General features: G+C 44.1%; 1 protein-coding gene across 1 annotated transcript in view; it reads right to left on the reverse strand.

The window, feature by feature from the left end:
* Nucleotides 1-25612, reverse strand: part of Iqgap2 (IQ motif containing GTPase activating protein 2) — a 258214-nt gene that overhangs the window by 18553 nt on the left and 214049 nt on the right. The window contains exons 20-30 of the mRNA XM_051183006.1: nucleotides 24943-25012; nucleotides 23249-23457; nucleotides 20471-20620; nucleotides 17229-17392; nucleotides 13999-14223; nucleotides 12034-12174; nucleotides 11492-11576; nucleotides 10618-10850; nucleotides 8295-8427; nucleotides 2674-2776; nucleotides 950-1091 (exon numbers count right to left, since the gene is read on the reverse strand). Coding sequence (XP_051038963.1) covers nucleotides 950-1091; nucleotides 2674-2776; nucleotides 8295-8427; nucleotides 10618-10850; nucleotides 11492-11576; nucleotides 12034-12174; nucleotides 13999-14223; nucleotides 17229-17392; nucleotides 20471-20620; nucleotides 23249-23457; nucleotides 24943-25012 — 1655 coding nt within the window. The remainder of the gene's footprint in view (nucleotides 1-949; nucleotides 1092-2673; nucleotides 2777-8294; nucleotides 8428-10617; nucleotides 10851-11491; nucleotides 11577-12033; nucleotides 12175-13998; nucleotides 14224-17228; nucleotides 17393-20470; nucleotides 20621-23248; nucleotides 23458-24942; nucleotides 25013-25612) is intronic.

Here is a 25612-nt window from a genome sequence, read left to right on the forward strand (position 1 = left end):
GAGCAAGAGAGAGCAAGAGAAAGAGGCCCGCTTGCTTTAAAAGGGGGGCTTGCGCATGCGTAACTGAGTCCTCTGGCAGCCAGGTAAAGCTTGAGCCGCCAGGTAAGGCTGATGTATTGATGACACCATCATGAGCGTCCTGCCCATCATCGGGGGCAGGGGTCAACTGGCTGCTAGTTCCTAACACAAGGTATAGCCTTTTCCCAATAAATGGGCAGCCGTCCTCCATTCACCCCACAGACCAAGTTAGTCTCTTCTGTCCCCTCACTGACTAAATACCTCCTTTTGGGACCTGAACCCTGATGGAGCTGGACCCAGGCAGCTGCTGAACATATCCATGATTAGTTTAGTAAGAAAAGCTAATAAATCCAGCAGTGACCTGCCATGGGTGTCGTCCCTTTTTACATTGTTGTTTTATACTAAAAATCAAATTGGATTAGCAGTGTTTTCTTGCTAAATTTCTTTTTCTTCTTCTCTTCTTTCTTCTTCTTCCTCCTTCACCTCCTCCTCCTCCTTCTTTTTCCTAACAGGGTTTCTCTGTATAGCTTTCTTTGTAGACCAGGCTGGCTTAAAACTCAGAGATCTGTCTGCCTCTGCCCCCCAAATGTTGGGATTAAAGGAATTCACCACCACCACCACTGGCTTCTTGCTACATTTTCAACCACCTGGAAACACATGCTCAATTAAATCACTTCATTCCTTCAAGCAATCTAATTATGACAGACAAAACTAAAAACCAAGGCCAACTTTGCAGACTATTATAATATTTAGTTCCCTCCTAGATGAAGGCTCCATTATCCTCTTGTTTGATGGCTATACACGACACATTTCAACATTTACCTACTTTACTTCTAAAGGAACGGCCTGGGGGGGGGGAGATTTAGCCCCACTTGAGTCTGCATGGTTTGTGTGTCATGCTGGAACCATAAACTGTTAGCCCCAGACTTACTTTATCATGAGGCTTCTGCCATCGACAGCCTCACCATCCTTGATGTCATACTTGCTTGTCAGGGAAAGGGAAATCTCAGTCTTTGAGAGCTGATTTAGTGTGTTTTCCTTGTTAGGATCATTGGGGTCAACTGCCCCTTCCCCTGGAAGGAAACAAAACAAAACAGAGCCAAGTGTTATTTTTCCAGTTCACTCCTGTGGTGACTGCCTCACACTGTAAGATAAGGGTTCTGAGGAAAAACACAGGCTCAGGAATCAGACGGGAGATTTATGAGCCCCTTAAAGCCTGCATATTCTAGGACATCTGGAGTGGATTTTAAAGCATTTGGTCAAAATGTTAATGTGGGGCATAAATATTCATAAAAGAACAATGACAAAAAGAACTGTGAATGAAAGAAATCTTTAGAAAACACAGTAAGGACTCCGCCATATTTGTACAGGTTCACTTTCCATGGTTTCTTTGTGAAACAGATTGGTAAGTCCTTTTTGTTTTTTAGGGCTTACCTGCATCAATAACAAACTCTTTTTGGAACCCAAGATGCAAGAAATTACAGAATTTTGGGGAGGGTGGGTCCTGGGGGTTGAACCTAGGACTTTGCACATGCTAAGTGGATGCAATTCCTTAGTCCCGAGTAGAGTTTTACTCTAGCCCTGAGTTAGAGAGTTCTTATTGTAGAAGAAGAGACATAGGAGAAAACTGATCTTTCCTTTGCCAGGGTAACAACTCCTGACAGTCTCTTGGTTATGGTTGGAGCCCCTGTCTACTTCTCCAGCCTCAGTGCTGGGACCCCATCTGGCTTGAACCTGAGCAGGCCCTGTGCATGCTGCCACAGTCTCTGTGAGTTCCTATGTCTGTCAGTCCTGCTGTGTTTGGAAAACCCTGTTTCCTTGGAGACAACCATCTCCTCTGGCTCTTAGAATCTTTCTGCTTCTTCTTCTGCACAGCTCCCTGAGACTTGAAGGGAGGGAGTTGATGAAGATGTCCCATTTAGGACTGAGCGATCCAAAGTCTCAAACTCTGCACCTCGTCCAGTTGTAGGTATCTATCTGTGATAGTTGTTAGTTTCCATCTACTTCAAGGAAATCAGTTCTCTCCTATGGAGTCTCACTGGGTATATTAGCCACACTTATGGGTACAGGAGCAGCTGGTCAACACGAAGAACTCAATAGTATGATTTTGGACTTTTGTCTCATATTAGCTTGTTTGGGCATTGTTTTCTTTTTTCTTTCTTTCTTTTCTTTCTTTCTTTCTTTTTTTTTTTTTTTTGGTCTTATTGGTTTCTTGCTCCTTTATCTGGATTTCTGCTGTGTGTGTGTGTGTGTGTGTGTGTGTTGGGGGTTGTGTGCCTCTTTTTCCTTCTTTTTAAAAAGAGAGATATAAAGTTGGTTGAGTGAGGAGAGGAGGATATAGAATCAGAGTGGAAGGGGAAACCATAATCAAAATATACTGTATAAATTTTTTCTGAGAGAGATAAAGATATATAGATAAATATAGTTCTCTTTTATTTATGTTTTTTTTTTTTTTTTTTTTTTTTTTTGAGACAGGGTTTTTCTGTATTGTTTTGGAGCCTGTCCTGGAACTAGCTCTGCAGACCAGGCTGGCTCTAACTCACAGAGATCCACCTGCCTCTGCCTCCCGAGTGCTGGGATTAAAGGCGTGCACCACCAACGCCCAGCAAGGTAGTTATCTTCTATGAACAAGCGAGGACTGGACGAAGTTCTCACCGAGAAAGGACTCCACTGTGGGCACTTCCCCCAGCGACTCTAGCAGCTCGTTCAGGAGGTCACTTTTGTCAGTGGCAATGGCATCCTGATGTTCCAGCAGGAGCTACACGACAACAACAAACAGAGGCAGCGTCAGTCCTCACCGCCAACTCCACTCACAGGGTTCCAGTCTAGTTTCTCAAAGTTTTCACCCAAAACTGCTTAGTATTCTTTCCAAAGACGACTTTAGGCACAGTAGCTGGGTAGGACTCTCGGTTGCCTCCCTCTGTGGTAGGAGCCGGAAGTCAGGGAATTTGTTGTCAGATTCTGTCTCCCTGTGAGTGACGTCAGAAGCCAAACCCATGAAGGCTCGCCAACATGCCAAAGTGGGTGGTGAAAAGCCCATAGGGCTCTCAACCCCACACAAATAAAACTATAAGCAATGAAGGAATGTCGAGAGCAGGAGAAACAGTCTTTCTCAGGGAAGAGCACACTAATTCGTCATCCAGCCCGGAAAACATATACACAAGTAACCTTAGACTGAGCAGATTATATTTAGGAATACATGTGTATGTACATGTATGCATTCAGTAATAGAGAAAAACAGACAGTGAATTTAAGGAAAGGAAGAAAGGGAGAAATGTAATTTTAAGCTCAAAAGTCTCAAATGTATGTAAAATGACTTTGTTTTTGTGTGTATTTGTGTGGGCTTGTATATGTGAGTACAGTGTCTGCAGAAGCCAGATGGGAGTATGTGATCTCTGGGAGCTGGACTCCAGGCAGCTGTGAACTGCTGGACATGGGGAGTGCTGGCAATACCCAGGCAGAGCAGTTTATGCTCTTAAACTCCTGAGACATTTCTCTAGCTCTGCCTAGATCCGAAACAGAATTCTGAGTTACTAAAATTGTAGCCACAGACACAGATTTAACTTTCGTCTCACGGGGAAATGCCAAAGGCTGATTAGGAAACTAGCAAGGGCTGGAGATGTAGCTCACTGGAGTGAAGCCTGGGGGTTGATCCTAAGCGCTGTATTAACTGGGTATGGTAGCTCAGGCCTGATAATCCCAGCACTGGGGATGAGGCAGAAGGATCAGAAAGGGTCAGAAGTTCAAGGTTATCAAAAGGTTTGAGGCCAGCCTAGGCAATACACGACCATATAGGAAAGAAAGAAGCCACTATAGTGGGAAAGGGTACACAAAATTCTCTTCAGCACAATCTTGTTTTTTTTTTTTTTTTATGCTTGTTGTGTTTTTCCACAGCCATTACAGCAAATAGGGACAAGATTATAAAGTGTGGCAGAACTTTCTCACCAACCAACCACTGGCAGCAGCTGGAAAGGTTTGTGCATATCTCTCTTCAGAGACAAATCATTCAGTATCTGTATATTACAGTGCTTACCGTGTGTGTGTGTGTGTGTGTGTGTGTGTGTGTGTGTGTGTGTGTGTACGGGTGCGCACGCTCGCGCACGCGTGTCTCTGTGTGTGTACACATGTGCATGTTGGGACATTGGACATCACTCCTTAGCCCTCTTTTCTTTTTTTGGAGGCAGGGTTTCTCACAGGCCGGGAACTCACCAAGAAGGCTAAGCTGGCTGATAGGAAGCCACAGTGGTCTCCCTGTCTTCTCCTTCCCAGCAATGGCTTGCAATGTGGTGCTATCCTGTCTAGGTTTTTTTTTTTAAATGCCTGTTTATTTTATGTGTATGAGTGCTTTTCCTGAATGTATGTATGGGCAGCACTTGCATGCCTGGCACTGCATGCCCCAGAAATTCAGAAGAGGGCACTGGGTCACTCTGGAACTGGAAGTTACGGGTAGCTGGGAGCCACCACATGCATGCTGGGAACCAGGCTCCTGACCTCTGTAAGAGCAAGCGCGGTTAACCTCTGAGCCATCTCTCCAGCAATCCATACCCCAAACCAAAATACAAACCCTAAGGATTGCACTCAGGTCCCACTGAACCATCTCTTAGCAACCCTCCCTGTACCCCTTATTGTAGTTGGTCAGGAAATGTTAGGAATCTTTCAAGGCAAGGACAGCAGAATGACAAGGGCTGGGTGTCTCACAGGAAATGCTGTTTTCCTTGAGGACTCAGTAGGAGGGTGGGAGGGTAAAACCAGGAAGGACAATAAAACATCTGTTTCTGTTTGCATTTCTAACTAAGTTGAAACTGTTTTTAGGCTACTGGCACCACGGGGACAGGAGACAGTCACTTGTTTTGAGCTTGTGAAACATTGAATCATAAGCCAGTCCTTTTTTTAAATAACTGAGATATAATTCATAGAAAATCAAACCCACTCATTTCAAATACACTCATGTCTCTTTAGCCTGTTCAGCCATTACTGCTGCTAAGGATTTTCTTCGGCCGGGGGTGGTGGCACACGGGTTTAGTCCCAGCACTCGGGAGGCAGAACCAGGCAGATCTTTGCGAGTTTGAGGCTAGCCTGGTCTACAGGGTTAGTTCCAGGACAGCCAAAGCTATACAGAGAAACCCTGTCTTGAAAAACAAACAAACAAACAACAACAACAACAACAAAAAAAGGAATTTTCTTCCATTCCATTAATCTTATGGTTGTTTACTTATTTAGTCTTGTCTCTCTAGGTAGCTTTGGTTGACCTGGAACTCACTATGTAGACCAGGCTGGTCTTGAACTCACAGTGAGTGATCCGCTAACCTGTCTCCCTAGTGCTGGGATTAAACTTGTGCACCACTGCACCCAGCCAGAAGGGTTGTTTAATGCCGAATTTCCTCAACAGCTCCCAGATACTTGCTAATTGTATAGTTGTCTCAACCTTCTGATCCCTCTGCCTTCACTTCCCTGAGCACTGAGTACATACACGTACTGCCACATTCCATTTATGCAGGGCCAGAGCTGGGAGTGTTCTAGCTGGGGGGGGGGGGGGGCTGCCAGTGGAGCTGGCTCTCTGGCTCCTTCGTACTTATTTTCTTCTGAAGTTTCTGTTTATGACAAGGCATGCTAATTTCTCGTGATAGACATACTTGGTTTTAAAGCAAAGGAATATCCATTGCTCTTTTAAAAGTGTGTGGATTCAAAGAGAGACTCAGAGAGACATGATAAAAGAGAGAAGGGTAGAATCTTGAAGCGTGCTGGGTTTTTTTTTGGCGGGGGTGGGGGTGGGGGTGGGGGGAAGTTAAGAGAAGAAAATCCACAGGCTGGTGAATTTATGTTCTCATTCTCTTTGGAGACAGGCCAGCTGATTTGGCTGCTATCTCTGAAATGGAGGATTTATTATAGGTAGCCAGTGTCTACCCTTTATCCTGTTAATTAGAGACTGTAAATAACTTTTCCAAAAAAGTCTGTCTTAAGAGCTGATGCTGAAGTTCTGTTTCTCGGAGAGCCAGGACCAAGCAAACAGCCAAGGGCTTGGCAGGCCAGGCAGAGGATGGGATGTGTCTGCCTCAGACGCCTCCACACACATTCAGACAGCAGACAGGACAGACTGCCGTGACGCATTGTTCAATCACATCTGCTCCCAATCCAGCACAAAGGAACTTCAAGTCGGTCACCAGCCCTGTTCTCAGGACTATGTTCTGTTTTTAATTCTTGTTAGCACAGGAAAAGACCATTTTTCTTTAAAACCTTTCAATCTAAATGAGTACAGTAACATTTTCTCCCTGGCACCCGTGAGAAAGGGCCTCACTCTTAAAGAGAATGTCCCACTACTTCATGTGGATGTTCCTCCCCGGAAGCATGTGACCAAGATGGTCACATTGGAGATGGATAAAGGGCCATCAGAGGGTCAAGTGCCTCCGTCTGAAATGTGCATGTTTTCTTGTTCATTAGAGAGTTATTCTGGGGGGCTAGAGAGATGGCTCGGTGGTTAAGAGCACTGAGTGCTCCTCTAGGGAACATGGTTTCAATCCCAGCATTCACATGGTGGCTCACAGCTGTCTATAACTCCCGTTCCAGGGGACCCAACACCCATGGCAAAACACTAATGTACATAACATAGAAATAAATAAATTTTAAAAAAGAAAGCTAATTTTGGAAGCAATTCATTGCTGGGCAGTGTTGCTATGGATCTAGGGGATCTACAAGAAGGAGGCTAACTGACCATTTAATTGGCACTTATAGAGAGCTTGTGGCAAATGTTAGTTCTCCCTTCTAGCCTTGCAAGACAAAAGTCAAACCTGGACCCTTCTCTCCTCCAAACCCACAGTCAAGCTGTGGAAGTGTTTAGTGATGAAGGCTGGACTTCCGGGCAGCTGGTTTGCCCCAGGCCTAGGTGGGCTGAAGCGCTTGGGTATGGCTTTTGAAAGGTAGGTGTTTGAGATGCATCCTCCCAGTGATGAGTCCAATCCAAAATTGGATGTAATTCTTCACTGAAATATCTGCATCTCTCCAACTCCGTAGTGGATCTGAATCATGAGGATGCATGTGTGGATCTGGGTGGTCTGGGATACATTTCTAACCCCCCTCTCCAACCCTGCTTTTGACTAGCAAAGTTTAAAATTATTTGAGAAGTTATCTAATTCAATTTCAGAATTCTAAAACCTAATTCCAGGCCCAGCCTGGTGGCTCACGTCTGTAATCTTTCCACTCCGGAGCTACATAGTAACTTCTAGGTGGTCTAAGCCTGGGCTACAGAGTGAACACTAGGTGAACTAGGTGAGGCGGTGGTGTAGTGTGGGCAGTGCATGCCTGTGTGCATGCAGGGGGCAGAGGCAGCACAGTTTTGACTCTGAATTCAGTTAGAGCTACCTAGAGATATCCTTATCTTGAAAAACAACAACAACAACAAACAAAAAAACAATAAAAATTCTACAAAACAGCACACGCCTTTAAGCCTAGCACTAGGGAGGCAGAGGCAGGAGGAGCTTTGTGAGTTCGAGGCTAGCCTGGTCTACAAGAGCTAGTTCCAGGACAGCTTCCAAAGCCACAGAGAAACAAACAAACAAACAAAAAACCAAAAAATCCACAAAACAAAACTTAATTCCAATTGCGTTTAAAAGCAAAATAAGTTCTAATTATTGATACAACCTCCAGTGCCTGACTCCTCTTTACAGTAAATGATGGTAAAGCCGCCCTAGGCGTTCTAATGACTTCCTGGTGCCACTGTGGAGTGCTGACGGCTGATTGTGATGTTTGCATGAGAACTAGACAGAGGCACCATGACACAGCACAGACTGAAATTCTAAGAAACCTGGTTTTAGAACTACGACAGCCCATCCTGCAGGAGATGGTTCCTTATCTGCCTGCATAGCCTGGTTTCCACTCCCACCCCACCCCCCCAGCACATCACTTCCTGACCTTTTGGCTAAGATTAAGTGATGTATATCCAGGCATCAGAAGACAGGGAACAGTATCTGTTTCCCAGAAAATGGGTGCAAAAGCAGAAAGCACTGGTGAAAGGGACAGAAGCAGGCGGCTCTAGGCATCACAGCTCTGGCTTGTTTAAACTGCGCCGGTACCAGCTTGCATTGCCAACGTTAACTGTCTTGCTTGGGAAGTGTTTTACTAACGTCCTAGAGTCAGGGAGCAATTAAAGGAGGAGCTTATTGGGCTTAAAAGTAGGCACATGAGTACAAGCAATTGCAAGTCTGGCTGGGACCAGACCTTTCCCAGTGAATGGATGTCTGATCCATGACCTGGGGCCAAGGCCCTATCTTCACCCCACTTACTACATGCGTATTGATGATTTCTTCGATTGAAATATAAATGACTGGTTTGCTGACTGTCACCAGGTCTGTGTATTTGTCCATATTAAACTTCTCTTCTGGTTCATGGACATCACATGCTTCTTGGAAATATTTCCTAAAAAATAGGGAAAACGAGGTGTTAAGATAGAGTCAAACTTGTAAGCGGAATAGCTTCACTAAAATAGGTTTTGAAATGATGGCTAGAGCACTCTTCCATCCCAGCCTTGGGGCAGCTCCTATAGCTTCTTCCAGGCTGACTCTTCATGGTGGTGCTCGTTTGCATCTCTGGTCCTCAAATAGGATGAGAGATAAGCGTGTGCTTGCGGCCCTGTGACCAGTGAGATCAAATCACGGGCAGCATTTCTCCTTTTGGTTTTTTGAGATGGGGCTTCTCTATGTAGCTTTGGAGTAGAGTTATGGGTGGTTGTGGGACACCATATGGGTGCTGGGAATGGAACCCAGATCCTCTGCAGGAGCAGCTAGTGCTCTCTCTTTCTCTCTCTCTTTAATTTTAAAACAGTGTTATAGCTTTGAAATATCAATGAAAATGTTAAGATTAAAAATTCCTTGGTGTTAGGGAGATGGGCCTAATTGGTGAAGCATGACCACCAGAGTTTGTATCTCAAGCAGCCACATAAAAAAAAGCTAGATGTGGCGGCATGTGCCTGGAACTGTGCTGCTGGGGAGGATGCAGAGACAGGCGGATTCTGGGAACTCATTGGCTAGCTAGCCAAACAGATGAGGTCCAGGCTTGGTAAGAGGCCACATCTCAAAACTGAAGTAGAAGGTGACAGATGAAGACAACCAATATCAACTCCATTCTTCCACATACATGTACACATATGCACATGACCTACCCCAACATACATGCAACTATTTTCGGGGTACATGTGTGTATGAAGATATATACATATATGTGTATTTATATATGGTGTGTAATATATATGTGTGTGTCATTCTATACAGTTTCAAGTGTTTTTTTATGTTTGAAATCATCTATGACATGTTTTCTAGGGCATCTGAGGCCTCTGCACTAGAGCTGACTTCTTCCTTGCCAGGCCTGGGCTGTGTGAGACAGCCATGCTTTGGGGTGTCATGTTCCCCAGTGACAGTAGGTCTTCCTGTGAAGTCTTGCTTATAATTGTTCATGAGGTACTGAGGGATGAAGACAATAGATTTAAGCGGAAGAGGCAAAGGGCACACTTTGGACGGTAATCTTGGAAAATAGGTGATGGGCAGGGATAACTTAAGAAAAAAGGAGCCAGGTGTGCCAATACACATCCTTAACCGGGGGCAGAGGCAGGCAGATCTCTGTGAGTCTGAGGCCAGTCTGGTCTACACAGTAAGTTTCAGACCAGCCAAGACTACATAGGGTGACCCTGTCTCACACAAACCAGTGAAGGAAAAGGAAGTGCTAAGAGACTTTGAGTTTGGGAGGATGCATTATTACTTCTCATTAGTGAAAAGAAATAAAATTGGAAGCTGAAGAAATCAAAAGTTCACACAGTGCGAGGATTTGGGGCAACTTTCTCAGTGGTACAGATGCCACACGGAGCTGTGAGTCAGCAGGAGAGCTGTGAACCTGGAGGAAATGAAGACTGGGGAGTCCCTTTGCAAGTAAGGATAGCAGAGGTCACACTGATGTCACATAAACTCTGTAATCTACTGCAGATAAGAAAGCAAACACAGACCAAGATGGAAGTGTCTGCTCGGAACCTTCAGATGCACGTGTGACTGCCACGTGTGACTGTCGGTGCTCACTCCTTCTCTTGTGGGACAATTAGTGACGGAATCAGGAGCGAGAGATGGGAAATAGAAGGAACTCTTAGGTACACAATGAAGGACGGTTAAAGGGCAGTGCGGTGTATAAGCACGAAGGATCATCTATAAATACAAATGCTGGGGTTTCCCCAACCTTCCCAAAGGAAACTCATCATTTCCCACCATTGTTGCAGATAAGGCAAACTCTTCCCAACTGGAAAACAATTAGGAAAAAGAAATGAAGTTATCTTCAACTAATCAGTTGAGTGTTTTGTTCCAAATAGTGTGAGCACGTCCCACATCAGGGAGCTTGCTTCCTCAGAAGCAAAATCCTAAAACAGGAAGGGCTCCGCATAGCAGGATGGAGGACGTGGGGTGGGGACAGTGGGCTTGAGACATCTTGCCCGTTCCTTCCTTTCATTCTCTCAGGGGCAGCTGCTGGAAGCGCAGGGCCACAGGGGTTCCTGTCCCCCTCCATAGCCCTGGTTCTAGGTACAGAACCTGTCCATCTTCCCACATGTCCCTCTGAAAGGGACCTTCTCACCTGAATTCCTGATAGGTCTCTGATAAGTAATTGTTCATTGATGACAAATGCTCATTCTCTCCCTCAAACAGCTTGTTGGAGGCTGCGTGTTGAAGAACCTTTGCCACGGAGCCCAGGTTTCTCCTCTGGTCAGAATTGATCTGACCTCCGGCTGTCATGTCGATGATGTCAAAGCCATCTGGAGCCACAATGGCTGGGTTCATATATCGGTAGTATAGGAGGTTCCCAACAATCTGCATCATGAGAGGGAAGAGGACCATGTAAGGGACAAATGAGCTCTGGCTTCTTCTTATTGTTAAGTATAACATTTTTTTTTTTTTTTTTTACATTTACATTTCCCAAGAGAATGGGTCATTTTCAGACACAAATCTTCTTTGTTAGCACTAAAGTTTAAGAATCACATTATTTATTTGTTTATTTATTTGTGTGTGTGTGTACACACACGTCACGGTGCCCATGAAGAAGTCAGGGCGACAACTTTGGGGAGTTGCTTCTCTTTTTCTACCATGTGGGTCCTAGGGGGTCAAACTTAGGTTGACAGGCTTGATGGCAAATTTCTTTACACACTGAACCATCCATCTCACCAGCCCCTGACACGACTCCTTTACAAAGTATTAGATGTAGGAGGTGAACATAACCACACACTAACACTATTCTATGTCACACAGTTCTGCCCCAGATGTTCTAATACCGAGAGCTGCAACGACGTGTGAATTTTCTAAGTTAGAGTCAACAATGATCTTGACAGGCATTGGATGCAGAAGCTCTGCATCTACAGTCACACGGGGAGGGGCGGCATCACACAACCCTCTGTTGGCAGTTCCAGCTCAGAACCCCCAGAGAAGCTGCAGTGAGGTCGCGCTTGAGGATTTACCTTTAACAGCTCTTCTTCCGTGGCATCGGGGAATTTCTCACGGATGGAGTTCTTCAGTACCTTGGCTATATACCTCAATCCATAACTACACATGGGACAGATAACAAAAGAGAATAATGGAAAAAGGCTAAGTGAGCTAGAAGCATAGCAATTGTTCCAGTCAACCAAAGCTCCGTAGTTTTCCTAAAAATTCAACATAAAGTGAGATGCAATGAAATCACAGGGCTTCTGCTGATCCTAGCACCTGAGTGCTGTTTGTGGCCATGGCCGAGGTAGTGCTCTTTCATTAGAGGGTGGGTATGAGTTAAAATCATTTGTGTAGGCCACCTTGTATTTTTTTTTTTTTTTTTTTTTTTTTGATAGGGTCATGCTATATAAGTCCAGTCTGGTCTCATATTCACAATCATCATTCCTGGATCTAGATCACCAGTTTAAATAGCAAACATAAGGGCAAGGGAGAATTCCTCTCTTTACTCCAGGGGCTTGGGTAATATTCCAAGACCTTCAGCAAAGATTGCTAAAGTTGCTACGAATCGACTTACGGCAGCAGATCGAGGGAAGAAATGATAGAACCCAAGACTTTGTCGGTGACCTTCCTCAGATTTTCAATAGATGCCTCCAGTTTATTCTTCACCTCTGGGTATGCCAGGGCTTGCTCCGTGGTCACATCGTAAGGCAGCTTGCTGAAAACACAAGGGTTCAGATGAACAGGTACTGAGGTCCACGTATAGCGCCAGTGTCCCGCCAGTTGGCTCTACGGGATGAGCTGCAGATTGCCCCGGACTCCAGCTAAGTAAGACACACATAGTGTACCTCTACTACTGCTGAATTAGGAGGGACTCCAAGCCTCCCTCAGCCCTCAGCTCTAATGGGAAAAGAAAGGGTAGACCAGGTTATGTAGACTCAGCTAGCCCTCCCTCTCTCCTTCCTTCCCTCCCTCCCTACATGTAAGCAATATCTGGGAGCTTACATGTAGACCCACAAACAGAAAGTACAAATAGCTAACTGGAAATGGCACGGGCTTTTGAAACCTCAGCGCCTTTCCCCAAGTGATACACCTCTTCCAACAAGGCCATCCCTTCTAATTTTCCCCTAACAATTCTACCATCTGTGGAACTAGTATTCAAATATGAGCCCATTGGGACCTTTCTTCTTCAAACCACCACAGTGAGGCTAGCCTTGAACTCCTGATCTTCATGCCTCTATCTCCCAAGTGTTGGAATTATAGGTATCGTCTTTTCATTTTTAATGCAATAAAAATCTAATGCTTTAGCTGGGTGGTGGTGCAGACCTTTAATCCTAGCACTTGGGAGGCAGAGGCAGGAGGATCTCTGTGAGTTCCAGGACAGCCTGGTCTACATAGTTCCAGGGCAGCCAAGGCTACATAGAGAAGTCCTGTCTTGAAAAACAAACAAATCTAATGCATTCATTATATATAATAAAATAAATAAATAAAAATAAAACAAAAACTGCACATAAGTAAATAAGAAAATAACACGTATGCAGCTAACACTTTCATAATTTAGTAAATAACTTTCCAAGTCCTTCTGTATATGATGTATAGGTCTCACACATTTATGCAAGGAAATTTGTGTGTATCCACACAATTTCCCATAGAAATCCCAGGTGTGCATATATACATGCCAATCTTTATAAAAGAAAATGGGTTATTGTACTGAAGTGGAAAAGTAAGATACATCTTGAGCCTATTTCTAGTGTCAATAAACACAACTATACTTCCATTTTCCATTGCAAACAGGCACCTAGTCCATTATGTGGCATAAAAGCATTTACTAGGTAAACCCCCTACAGTAAGCACTTTGAGTTTCATGACATTTTGCTTCAACAGACAGTGCCATGACAACCATCCACACAATTCTCTGAAGACTTTAATTACTTCACAGGGCATCCTTTTGCAGGAAAGTCAAAACTTAGACTGCTTAGATCACAAACTATCCCCAGAAGAAGCCATGTTCACCTGGAATCATTGCTGCTTACAGTTACTCACAGGAAATTGATTTAGAAACACAAAGGACAAACAAAGAAAAGATTACAGGAATCGAGGTGGGGAGCAATTGCTTCTGGAATGTGAAAATACCATTGAGCTTTGAGAAGACCAGGAATCTGGGGGTTGGGAGCCCACTCAGTCAGTAAAGTGATTACTGCACCAACATGGGGACATGAGTTACATACAGTGCCAGAACCCACAACAAGAAAGGCCAGAAATAATGTCGAACACTTATAATCCCAGCTCTGGAGAGAGGAAGACAGGAGGATTTTGGAGCTCACTGACCAGCCAGCCTAGCTAGATTGTGAATTCCAGGCCAATGAGCTACCCTGTCTCAAAAAGGGAAAAAAGATACACGCACGCACACACACACACACACACACACACCCCACCACCACCACCGACGACAACAACAACAGCAAAACCAGCCAAAAACCAAAATTTTAAGAATTAATGGTTACAAAGCATGACAAAGCCAGCACCCCCCTGCCTCTGTTACCTGGCCTCTCCAGTCTGTGTTTCCAGTTGGTTCACCCAGGCTTTGTACACCTCCACAGGGTTGGTGTTGATGATCAGGGCCTTGTCCTCGATGATCTCTTTCACCACTGGAGCCAGGAGCTGGCGCAGGGTGTTCTGTCCCCGGGCCCCTCTGTTGAAGCTGACGACCATCTTGATGACTGTAGGGTTTCCCGTCACGATGTCCTGCACCTGGTCCACCTTTGACCTAAGCAAAACCCAAGCCAACAAAATGAAGCAGCAGCCTCGGTCTCATCCTGCAGGGAGCTGTGAGCCACAGATGGACCACAGCTAAGATGACGGGGACAGCTAAGATGATGGGTGGCACTGCCCCTCTATTGGCCACATTTGGAAGACATCTTTCTTCGTTGAATGAACTATCTTGACATCTTCAGATCTCTCAAAGTCATTGCCATGTGGCTCTGGCTGCATCCCACGGCTGGACTCTGGCACTGAAGATCTCCTGTTGACCACTCCCCTTTTCTACTTTCTATCTGTGTTATTAGTCCTGGGCACTGCTTTTTATTTTCTCAGCAGATATTTCATTAGACGTTAAATGCTCTGCATTCTTAACTCGTTGCATGGACTAGGGTAGATGGGTAAAGTCAGCGTGCATCAAAGCTGTGTCATACCATGCTGCCCCCTCATTCACACACATAGCATGAGCAGCTCTGTTCTTTGGGACCTGTCCTCGGGGCTGAATTTCTAATCCACACCGCCTTCCTAGGAGTGACTCTGGGATTTATTATTTTCCTTTATATATTCTCATCAACATGTTCTGTTGTTCAACGGTGTGTTAAACACACAAAACCTTTTCCCAATGACTCTCCTTAGTTCTCTGACTTGTAGAAATTTGTTTCATTCAGATTATATACTTTTCTCAGATTAATTTTCTCAAAAACAAAACAAAACAAAAACAAGAATGTGTTCAAAAACCTTCCACTTCTCCCCAGAAGGTAAAGAGAGAGGCTGGAAACATAGCCCAACAGTTACTAGTGCTTTGTACTTCTGAGAACTCTAGTATGGTTCCCAGAACCATGTCGTCTGGTGTCTCACAACTGCTTGTAACTCCCATTCAGGGATTCTAATATCCTCTGCTGGCCTCTGTGACACACACCACACACACACACACACACACACACACACACACACACACCACACCACACTACACACAGACCACACACACAGACCACACACACACACCACACACACACACACACATCACACTACACACACCACAGACACATACACACACACACCACACACACACACATACCACACTACACACAGACCACACACATACCACACACACCACATACACACACATACCACACTACACACAGACCACACACACACCACACACACACACACCACACACACACACACCACACACACACACCACACACACATACCACACTATACACACACCACCCACACACACTATACACACACCACACACACATACCACACTACACACACACCACACACACACTATACACACACCACACACACACACCACACTACACACACAACACACACACAACCACATACACACATACACACACATACCACACTACACACACACACACATCACACTACACACACACCATACTAACACACCACACACACATACCACACACACACACACACATACCACACACACCACACTACACACACTATACACACACCACACACACATACCACACTACACACACAACCACATACACAACCACATACACACATATACACTACACACACCACACACCACACTACACACACACCACACACACACCACACACACAACCACATACACACATACACACACATACCACACTACACACACACCACACACGCACACACACACCCCACACACCATATACACACACCACACTACACACACCACAACACACACACACCACACACACACACCACACACACCATATACACACACACACACATACCACACTACCCCTCCTAATCCCCCCCACCCCCGTCCAATTTTGTCTCGGTGTTTCCTGGACATGGCCCAGCCCATCTTTGCCGCTTCATCTCCTGGTACTCACCAAATCATTTCTTGGCCAGACAAATCTACTTTCTTGCACCTCTGTTCATGCTATTTCTACCCTTTTCTCGTTCTGACAGTGACTTTGGGCCAGGCAGCTGCTCTTTTATAAAAACTGAATTCAGTTGACCTAAGTGGAACTTTCTTCCACCCCCCTCTGATTTGGCATGCGCCTTGAAAATGATTTTATTGCTACTTCATAACTAGTTTTGCTACTGCCACGAATCATAATGTAAACATCTGATATGCAATCCCTATGGGTCATGAGCCACAGGATGAGAACCACTGACCTGCTGTATGCAAGCACTGGAAGTGTGAACATGCAGGTGATTGTACTTGCTACCCCCCCCCCCCACATACATACACCTAGTTTATAGATGGGAGAAGTGAGGCCCAGAATAGAGGCAGTCCTTAAGTAAGCCCTGTAGTTAAGGAGTTCTGGGACCCAGAGAGCTCGCTACAGTCCCACTTAGGCCACTTACAGCTCTGAATCAGCCTCCCGCTGCCTCTATAGATGTTTACGAGCACAGTGAGTCCACACTGCAGTGGGTTGGGCATCATGAGTTCCACTGCAGAGGGATAAATGCAAACTCATTCACCGTCTTACAGAACATCTGAGGGCCCAGGGGTCCAGCTTATGTGCTTCAGAGGCCTCTGGGAGTTGGCAGAGCTTATGGCGGTTGCAAAAGCAATTAACGTTCACTCTTGATTGGGACACTTCTTGTGCAATTTGGGAGACTGACTTATTTAGCTACCTAAAACATTTATATTAGCTGAGACAAAAGCCACATCAGCAAAATTTGCTAAGATTGTAATGAGAAAGGAAGACTTCAGCAGCTCATAACCTTTGCCCCAAGCACTGAAGGTACTGTCACTCAGAAAGTTTCCAAGAAGGTTCTGGTGCTCAGCTGTTGCAGACAGAGACAATAAAAGTTGACTCGGCTGGATCTCCAGGAGGAGAAATGTGCAGTCAATAGCTCCGACAAACCAGAAGTTCAACTATCAATCAAAATTCCATTTCAATCCCACAAAATTGACATACTTCAGCACAAATTCCACTGTGAATTCCATTTAAAGCAATCTCCTAGTCAGCCTGAGGGAACCCACCACTAACAAGCATCTGGGTGCTTTCCCGTGGATTTTATACATACTTGATTTCTTCCTCCAGAGCAGTTTTGAAAAGCTTGAGCAGCAGGTACTCCTCCCTCTGATTAGAGGCGTAATTGTACAGTGTGAAAATAACAGTGTCCATGAATTTAGTTGACTTGTTCTGTGGCATCTGGAAGATCAGCTTAGCCAGGTATAAGGGGTTGGTCTACAAGGAAAGAGGGAAGAAATCAGCCCTATGAGCTAGATGCTGATTTATACAAAAGCAGAACGTAGTATCGGATTCCCCTCTCTTCCACGCCTTAGCACACCATGAGAAGCTCAGATGTGTTCCTAGCACACAGCCATTAAAGAGATCCGCTGATATTCCAGTTGCAGTGGAGGAAGCTCCCTCCGCTTGAGAGTTAGAAGATGTAAATACTACTCATTACGTATTTGTTCACTATAGTTACCTTTTATATAGTTTGTATTTTTAACCATTGAAGTCACATACTAATGTTTATTATAGAGACACAGAAGAGGAGGCAGACCGATAGAATCTGGAATAGAAGAGAAAGAACAGAATAAGGCTCAGCTACACAGGCTGGCCAAGAAAGATCGATGGGGAATAGAGGGAAATGTATAGCATTGTCTGAGTCCCTGCTTACACATGGAAACAGTGAGCCAGCCACCATGACGGTCTACCATGAGGGAGAGGGTGTAAGGCTGGGAGCTTCAGGAGGTAGGTAGTCAGGATAACCCACAACCAACAAGGGAAATCCCAGAAAGAACATGAGTCAAAACAATGACCACAAAAAAGAGTTCAAGAGATTGACAGGAATTATAAGACAACAGAGATCCACCGAAGACAGACTCATTGACATTAGAGCCAGCCTTTGCTCTTAGTATCTTCCTCTGACAGCTCTGTTGACCGGGTGGAAATGAAGAGAAAACATAGCTTGTAAAGACAGAGGAATTCACACAGAAAGATGGAATACTCTTAATTCTCACTGCTCATGACAAAAGAGACTGTCCAAATAATATGCTTGTAACTAGTGTTTACCCAAGATGCTCTAGCAGTGTGGCCTGAAGGCTTCCAAGAAAAACCAGATTCTGGTATGTATGCTACTTAGATTTAGTTTTGAGGTCATATGATTGGTTAAAGTTTTATGCACAAGATGTCCAGGGCACTATTTTCTTTTTAATTATTTAAAAAAATTTTAAGGCATCTATGTGTGTCTCTGCTTGTCTGTACTGCATGTGCACTATATGTGCACGTGTTGTTGGAGACCTGGAGAGGGTGTCGGATACCCTGGAACTGGAGTTATAGATGCCACCTTAGTGGGTGCTGGGAACCCAACCTGGGTTGTCTACAAGTGCTCTTATCCACTGAGCCATCTCTCCAGCCCAGGACGATGCTTTCTCGATAGACTGACAGAGTCTTTTCCACTGATAAATTCAGGGATTAAAAGGAATTGTATTTCACATGTGGCTTGTACTGGACCACCTGAGCCAAAGCTCTCCCGGTCGGACTGCTGTGGTTAAGTCCTTACTAACAGTGCCATCAAAGGAGAGACATCCAGGCTACTTTCTTTTCTAGTTTCTTCACTGACCTTGGACGTGTCTCAAAACCAGAAGAGAAATAAATCTCTTCTGCTTGGACATGATGCAGTTCAACAGCCCCCCCCCTCCTGATCTCTCCTCCATCCCCACCTCCACCCCCCCACCCCCACCCTGCCCCATACTGCCCTCAGTGTGGGAGTGTTGGAGGCTGAAGGCTGAAGGCTAGAGCAATCCTTCCATACGTGTTCCTGGGCTTTTTCACCTCTCTATTATGGAGCCTCATGTTAGAACATGGTAAACAATACAATTCTTGCTCAGCGACTGCCTTCCTACCTTTCTTACAATAGAAATTCTACTGATATCTGAATTGTACTTTTTCTATGAAGTTTATCTAAAGTTCAATCTGTGGTCAGTACACCAGTGTTTAACCTCTGTATTCTAACCTGTATAAACTTTGAAACTGTACTGCAAAACTGTTGTGTGCCTATATAGTATGCTTCATATTGTCTATGAAATTAAAGAATATTTGATAAGATTAAAAACAAAACAATAGAAATTCCATCACATTTTGAAAGTGTGAAGAACCTACAGAAACTTGTAGTTTCATGGGTACAAAGGAAAAAAAAAAGCAAATGTTTAAGATTAAACACCCAACCACTGTTTGATGACTACTCTAGATTAGACAGAAGAAAACTGTCTCTGCTTAAGGCAGCTGGGGGGATGTGGTGGAGGTCGGTGTGGGTAGGTGCTGCTTTACTTCAGGGGAGGGTTGCCAAGTCAGCAGTGCATTCCACAGGCAAAACTAAGCATTGACATGTTCCCTCCTATGCTGCCACACAGTGGTCATCAGAGACACCAACATCCACTTGATCTATGCTCTCCAATCTGTTATTCCTAGAGAATTAATGCTACTGGTATTAGCTTGTTTGCTCTCAGTGGGGGTTAATACATGCTTATGGCTTGCATAGTGAGCTTCTTTGTATCCAATCTCAGGAAGCCCTCCAGCAAAGATTTAGGCATTTCCAGGCCGGGAGTCACACAATGACTAATAACTGACCCATCTCTTTGGAGATGGTGCTATGACTTGCACCTGCCCAGCTTCCTCTGTGACTGACTAATCAGATTGTCAGCAGGTGGACGGAGTGAATCAGCTGGGAAACAAGACAATAGCTGATCCATCAAAGTCCAGCCACAAATGTATTAGCAATTACTAGCGTCCTAGATGCAATGTCAAATTCGTCCTCATTCAGTTCGCCACAGCAATGCTGTGAAAAGAATCCCACCTTTCTGGCCCCCCAAAGAAAGAGGTCTGGCCCTGGTACATAGGTGCTTTTCTACTGGCTAGTTTTGTCATGGTTGGCATGAAATTTAATAATGGCTGTCATCATCACTATTAAATTTATGTTGCATCTGCAGATCACCGAGGTATCATCCAGATGTGAAGGGTTTAAGCCTAAAGGCTAACTGCCTGCATTCTGGCCACCATTCACTGTTTGGGTCTGAGTTTTCTCGTCAGGGTTAGAACAAGAATTCAATGAGTTAATCTACTTAAAGCACCCATCGTGATGGTTGGTACTTTGTTAAGTAGTTCTAAGCTATTATTATAAACCTGTTTTACTAAAGCTGTTATTATACTGTTAACATATAGCACATAACTAAGTTGTTGGCTGAGGCATGGGGGAAGGTCCACAGACATGAAACATTGTTTATCTAAAATCTACCATGAAGGGTGAACCACGCTCACCTGAAGGAGGTAAAACAGTTGCTGGTAAGTCTCTAGTGTTTTTCTTCTCTCCTTACTCAAGCTTTTAATTCCCTGGTTGTCAGTGTTATTCAGGATTTCCATTTCTCCTCCTTTTTTCTTATTCAGCTTTTTTCTGTGTGAGATTACATCCTGTGAAGAATTTTATGACATTATTTTTACTGCAGTACCCTTTAGAACCTTCCTCCTTACATGCGCGCATGTGCGCACACACACACACACACACACACACACACACGATTTGAATTGGCATTTCCCCTAAAAGATACACACATGGTTAATAAGCATAACACATGCTCAACATTCATATATACATATATATATATATGTGTGTGTGTGTGTGTATGTATGTATGTATGTATGTATGTATATATATTTGTTTTGGGAACACAATCAAAACTAAGTTCTATCACTTTGTTTTCTTTTCCTGGATTTTCTCAGTAAGTTTTCTTTAATAATATGAAGCCATACTGTTTTAGGTACTGTTTTTTTTTCTATTATTCTGTAAAGTATTTTCCTGCCCTTAAATGGCCTTCGGTGCACTTTTTAGTGGACTTTAGTGCACTTTCAAGCCAAATTCATGGTTGAAATGGTTAATCTTTGTCAACCTAATCAGATTTGGAATAGCCCAGGAGGCACACCGCTGGGCACATCTGTGAAGGTGTCTGCAGGGAGGTTTAGACAAGGAGGGAAACCCCACCCTCAGTGGGGTGGCACCATCCCCTAGGCTGGGATCTGGAAAGAAGTAAAAAGGATAAAGTGGGCCAGCACTAGCATTCACCTCTCTCTGCTTCCTGAGCCAAAAGGAACCCTTCCTTGAATTGCTTTTGGAAGACATTTTGCAGAAGCAACAAGAAAAGTAACTAAGACAAAGATCCGAAGTTATCTGGTATTTTAAGTAGTTTCTTATTTTTTGCAGTACCATAATGTTATATGTACACCTACACTGTTCTAATATTATCAACAGATTAAACATAGAACTATGTGATAAAAGGCTCTACATTTAATAATCACCAGTTTCACTTTTAATAAATGTTGGATGTATATTTAGTGTACATTTAGTGCAGGGAGGGGAGAGGGCTTTGCCTATACCCCATAAAAGCAATTCTCCTGCCTCTGCCTTCCCAGTAGCTGGAATTACAGGTATGTACCAGTGTTCCTGGCTCAAAAATTAATTTTGTTTCACAAAGCTATCAGTTTTTAATGAATACTTTAAGTAAAACCAAACCAAACCTCAAACATTCATAGAGATGTGGGTATCTGTTACATGACTGTATTTCCACAAGATACATACTATTTAGAGGATCTGGTGATTTCAAACTAAGATGAGAGGCATTTCGTGTTTACAAGTTTATGGGGACAGTACAGCTGCAGTTTAAGGCCATAAAAGGCATTGTGAAGAACCTTTTGGAATATACTTTCAAAGTTCTCATGAAAATGAAAAATAGACAGTGCTTAAAAAGAAGATCAAGTGATGTTTGTAGAAACATAACAAGTTGTAATTTTATTTTTGAATATTTAGAAAACATGAATTCTTATGTTACAAGCTCCTCTCCATTTTCCCCCATTTTTCTTCACCTCTTTCTCTAATTTTTTTTTTTGAGACAGGATTTCTCTGTGAAACAGTCCTGGCTGTCCTGGAACTCACTGTGTAGACCAGACTGGCCTCAAACTCACAGAGACCCACCTGTTTTTGTTCTGCAAGTGCTGGGATTAAAGGTGTTCACCCCCACTGCCCGGCTCCCTAATGTTTTTATCAGGTCTGGAGTATGGGGGGGCACTCATGATCCAGGTCCCAGGTGCCCCTGTGGCTGCCACTTTCAACCACGAGCTAGATCCCTGAGGACCAGCTGTCTAGCTATGACTCTCCAGGGCCTCACCAAGCTTTCATACTTAAACTTCCCTTTCAGTTTTCTGAAATGGATGTGGGAAAAGAACAAGGACACGGGAGAGAAGGTCTAATTTGATCCCGGGTAATAATGACTTCCTTTCTGCTCTTCTAGCATATCTCAGATTGTTGGACCACTGGTGATACAGCATCACCCTTCAGGTGGCATTTTAGAAACTACAGGGTTGTCTTGGGGGATCTTCAGTGGAAGGCATTTGTGGCTTCTGGTGGGTGGGGCTTAGGCCTTTTGTAGGATGATTGAATGAACTTGCATGATGAAATATTGAATGCTTTTCTGCTCATTCTCATAGGTGTGTTTTGTAAGTACTTGAGCCTCAAATCTATGTTCTGCATATATGCACAATATATTTTTCCAAGTACAAAAATATCTATATATGCTTGCTTTTCTAGGATTGCAATTGCTATGGGGCAGGCTACGCTTGTCTTGAACATTGCAAGAAACTGGAGACTACGCCCTGACTATACCACCCTTCAATGTATCAGGATCATCTGCAGCCATCTTAGCTTGTGGTAGTTCTGGGAAAAGGCCTGAGTCCCCAGTAACTTTACTGTGCTTCCCCTTGACATCGGACTCAGGTATCTTCCTATCAGAATATGCATTTTTTAAATGGTGAAATACTTTATGTCTATTTTATATAAAGGCCCTGAGTGAACCCAATCTTGTCAGAATGGCTTAAAAGCTTTAAAAAAATATGCCACAGGCAAGAGGTATGAAAACTAGTAACTTATAACAAAAATGGTAAATGAGCTTTGAACAACTTATGCAGAATTCCCACCACGATTTCCTGGACCAAGCCTCCCGAACGCATGCATCTTATTTCCTGGGAGCCGAGGGCCCTCTGCCCACTGACCTCCAGTGTGATCCTATTCTTCACCAACAGTCCAATCTTGATATCCATCAGGTTCAGGTCTTTCTCCAGCTGCTGGTTGGCCCTGATTTTAGTCACTACTTCTTCTCGTAGCCTTGCTACTTCCAGCTCCTCCTGGAAGTCCAAGTTGCTTTGGTCCAAGAGGTACACAAATTTTCGGATTACTGTTAATGGTGGGTTTTCGGAGCCAACTGTGGGGGAGAAGAGGAGGCATTTTTTAATTGGGAATTATCACTAATAGCCAGTTTCACAACTAAAATATTACTACAAAAATAAACCAACCAAAGCATGCAGTCTGTGGCCTGGGTTGTTCTCCATCAGTAAGAGCAAGATAATCAAACCCACATAAACAAATGCACAAAACTGATAATGCCTCCAGGCCTCACTGTTTTCTACTTATCTAATACTCATTAGTCAGCCCTCTCCCTCGCTGTCACCAGACACTGAGCAGACAGTCCTATCTATGCCTTATTGATGAGGAACGAAAGTTAACCAACAGACCTTAGCTCTAAGGCCTGGTGGCTGAGCCAGATAAGAGATTAAAATTCTGGCGGCAGGAAGAAGTGACTTCTCTCAGCACAAAGCATGCTGGGAAAGGAGCTAGAATTAGGTGAAGGCCAACAAGGGATGGCAAAGGAGCGGGAATTCTAAAGGCCAAGTGGGAATCAACTAAAAAATAAGTGAGTGACTATTCTGCTTGACAGAAGTGAAAGGGTCTTAGAAACTGGAATTTGGACAGTGTCCTTTTTAGTGCAGACCAAGGGGGACTGCTGAGAACCCAGGGGCCAGCCTCAGAGGATGTTTGCATAGAAATTCAAAGAGCTTTTGCTCTCATTCTCTGACAGTTTACATGTGTCACGAGGCCAGCTTTGGGTAAAACCAACCATGGGGATGACCAATTAGAAGCGGTAATTAAGAAGAGTGTCTAGCTGCTGTCATCTGCCTGACTGTCATCCTCATCAAGGGCCTTGTCAGTCTTCCTTACATTTACAGTTTGATGCTGTGTTGAGTTTGACCAACTCCTACTGACTCAGCATGAACCCAGCATGGACGACAGACATCATGTTGCTGTCCTACTTTTGAGGATCTGTGCCAGAGAGCTGAACTTGGATGGTGTCTGTGGTTACCATCAGTGGGAGATGAGACTGTTTTGCTTTGCTATTATTTTATTTGTTTACCTTGGGACTTGGCCTTGAACTCAATATAGCTGAGGACAGCCTTCAACTCCTTATCTCCTGGCCTCCATTTCTCATGTTGAGATAACTCCATGCCCAGCTTGTTTTGTTGCTTTTTATTACTTTTTCAAACATTTCCTACATAAACATATTTAATCCTTAAAACGAGGGGAGGGGATCAGGGCCAGCAATGAAGCGGACACCTGAAATGTAGCCATTGGCGTCTTCTTTTCCTTCCCTTCCCCCATGGCTCAACTTTAATGTAAAATGGAATTTATGCCCATCCCATTCTTTTTAAAGAAATGCAACCCACCCTGCTTTTCCCTTTCACTTCTAACAGATGGCCCCACCCTGGTCCTATCGGCCCTGTGTTTACTTGCACTTAACCTAAAGCTGGAGTGTGTCAGAGACTGCATTTGTCCTCCGGTCTTGGGCCAGCCTCTGCGTGTCCTTGCTGGTTAGGAAGGAGTCCAGGACCTTCTCCCCATGGTGCCCACTTACCTAGCGCTTTGTAGTCATCTCTGGCTTTGTTTGCCCGCAACAGGGACTGTATTTTCACAATTTCATTTTTCTGGAAAGACATTGAGAGGAGTCACGATGTCTCAGAGTCCCATTTGCTCCGCTATTTTAGAATTTAGCATTTTCAAGAATTTAAACTATTTAAGAACTGATACTGTTAAAAATCACTGATATTTAGATGTAGCACATTTAATACTGATTCATACTATGGGTCTTTCTTTTTTTTTTGGAAGCAGAAAATAAGTTAGTTACAAACGAATATAAGCGAGACTATGGGAGGACCTGTCTAAAGACCTAACCGGGGGAAGGGCGCCCAGAGCCTGAATGATCCAGTTGATGGTGACAGTTTTATTCTTTGAAGATTCTGACATTTTCCCCCCATGAGGGTTTTGATTTAAATTCATCAGTTAGCAGGAGATGAACTGTATATCCCATGTTAGAAAATACACGACTAACCTAGGCCTTCTACATATATGTGACAGTTGTGTAGCTTGATCTACTTGTAGGAATCCTAACAGGAGAAGCAGGGGCTGTCCCTAAAGCAGACTTTTAGGACCCCAGTCCTCATTCTGGGTTGCCTTGCCCAGTCTTAAGGCAAGGGGAGGTGCTTAGTCTTCCTGCAACTTGATATGCTACATTTTGTTGATATCCA

This window comes from Phodopus roborovskii, unplaced genomic scaffold (assembly GCF_943737965.1).
Source record: "Phodopus roborovskii unplaced genomic scaffold, PHOROB, whole genome shotgun sequence".
NCBI lineage: Eukaryota > Metazoa > Chordata > Mammalia > Rodentia > Cricetidae > Phodopus > Phodopus roborovskii.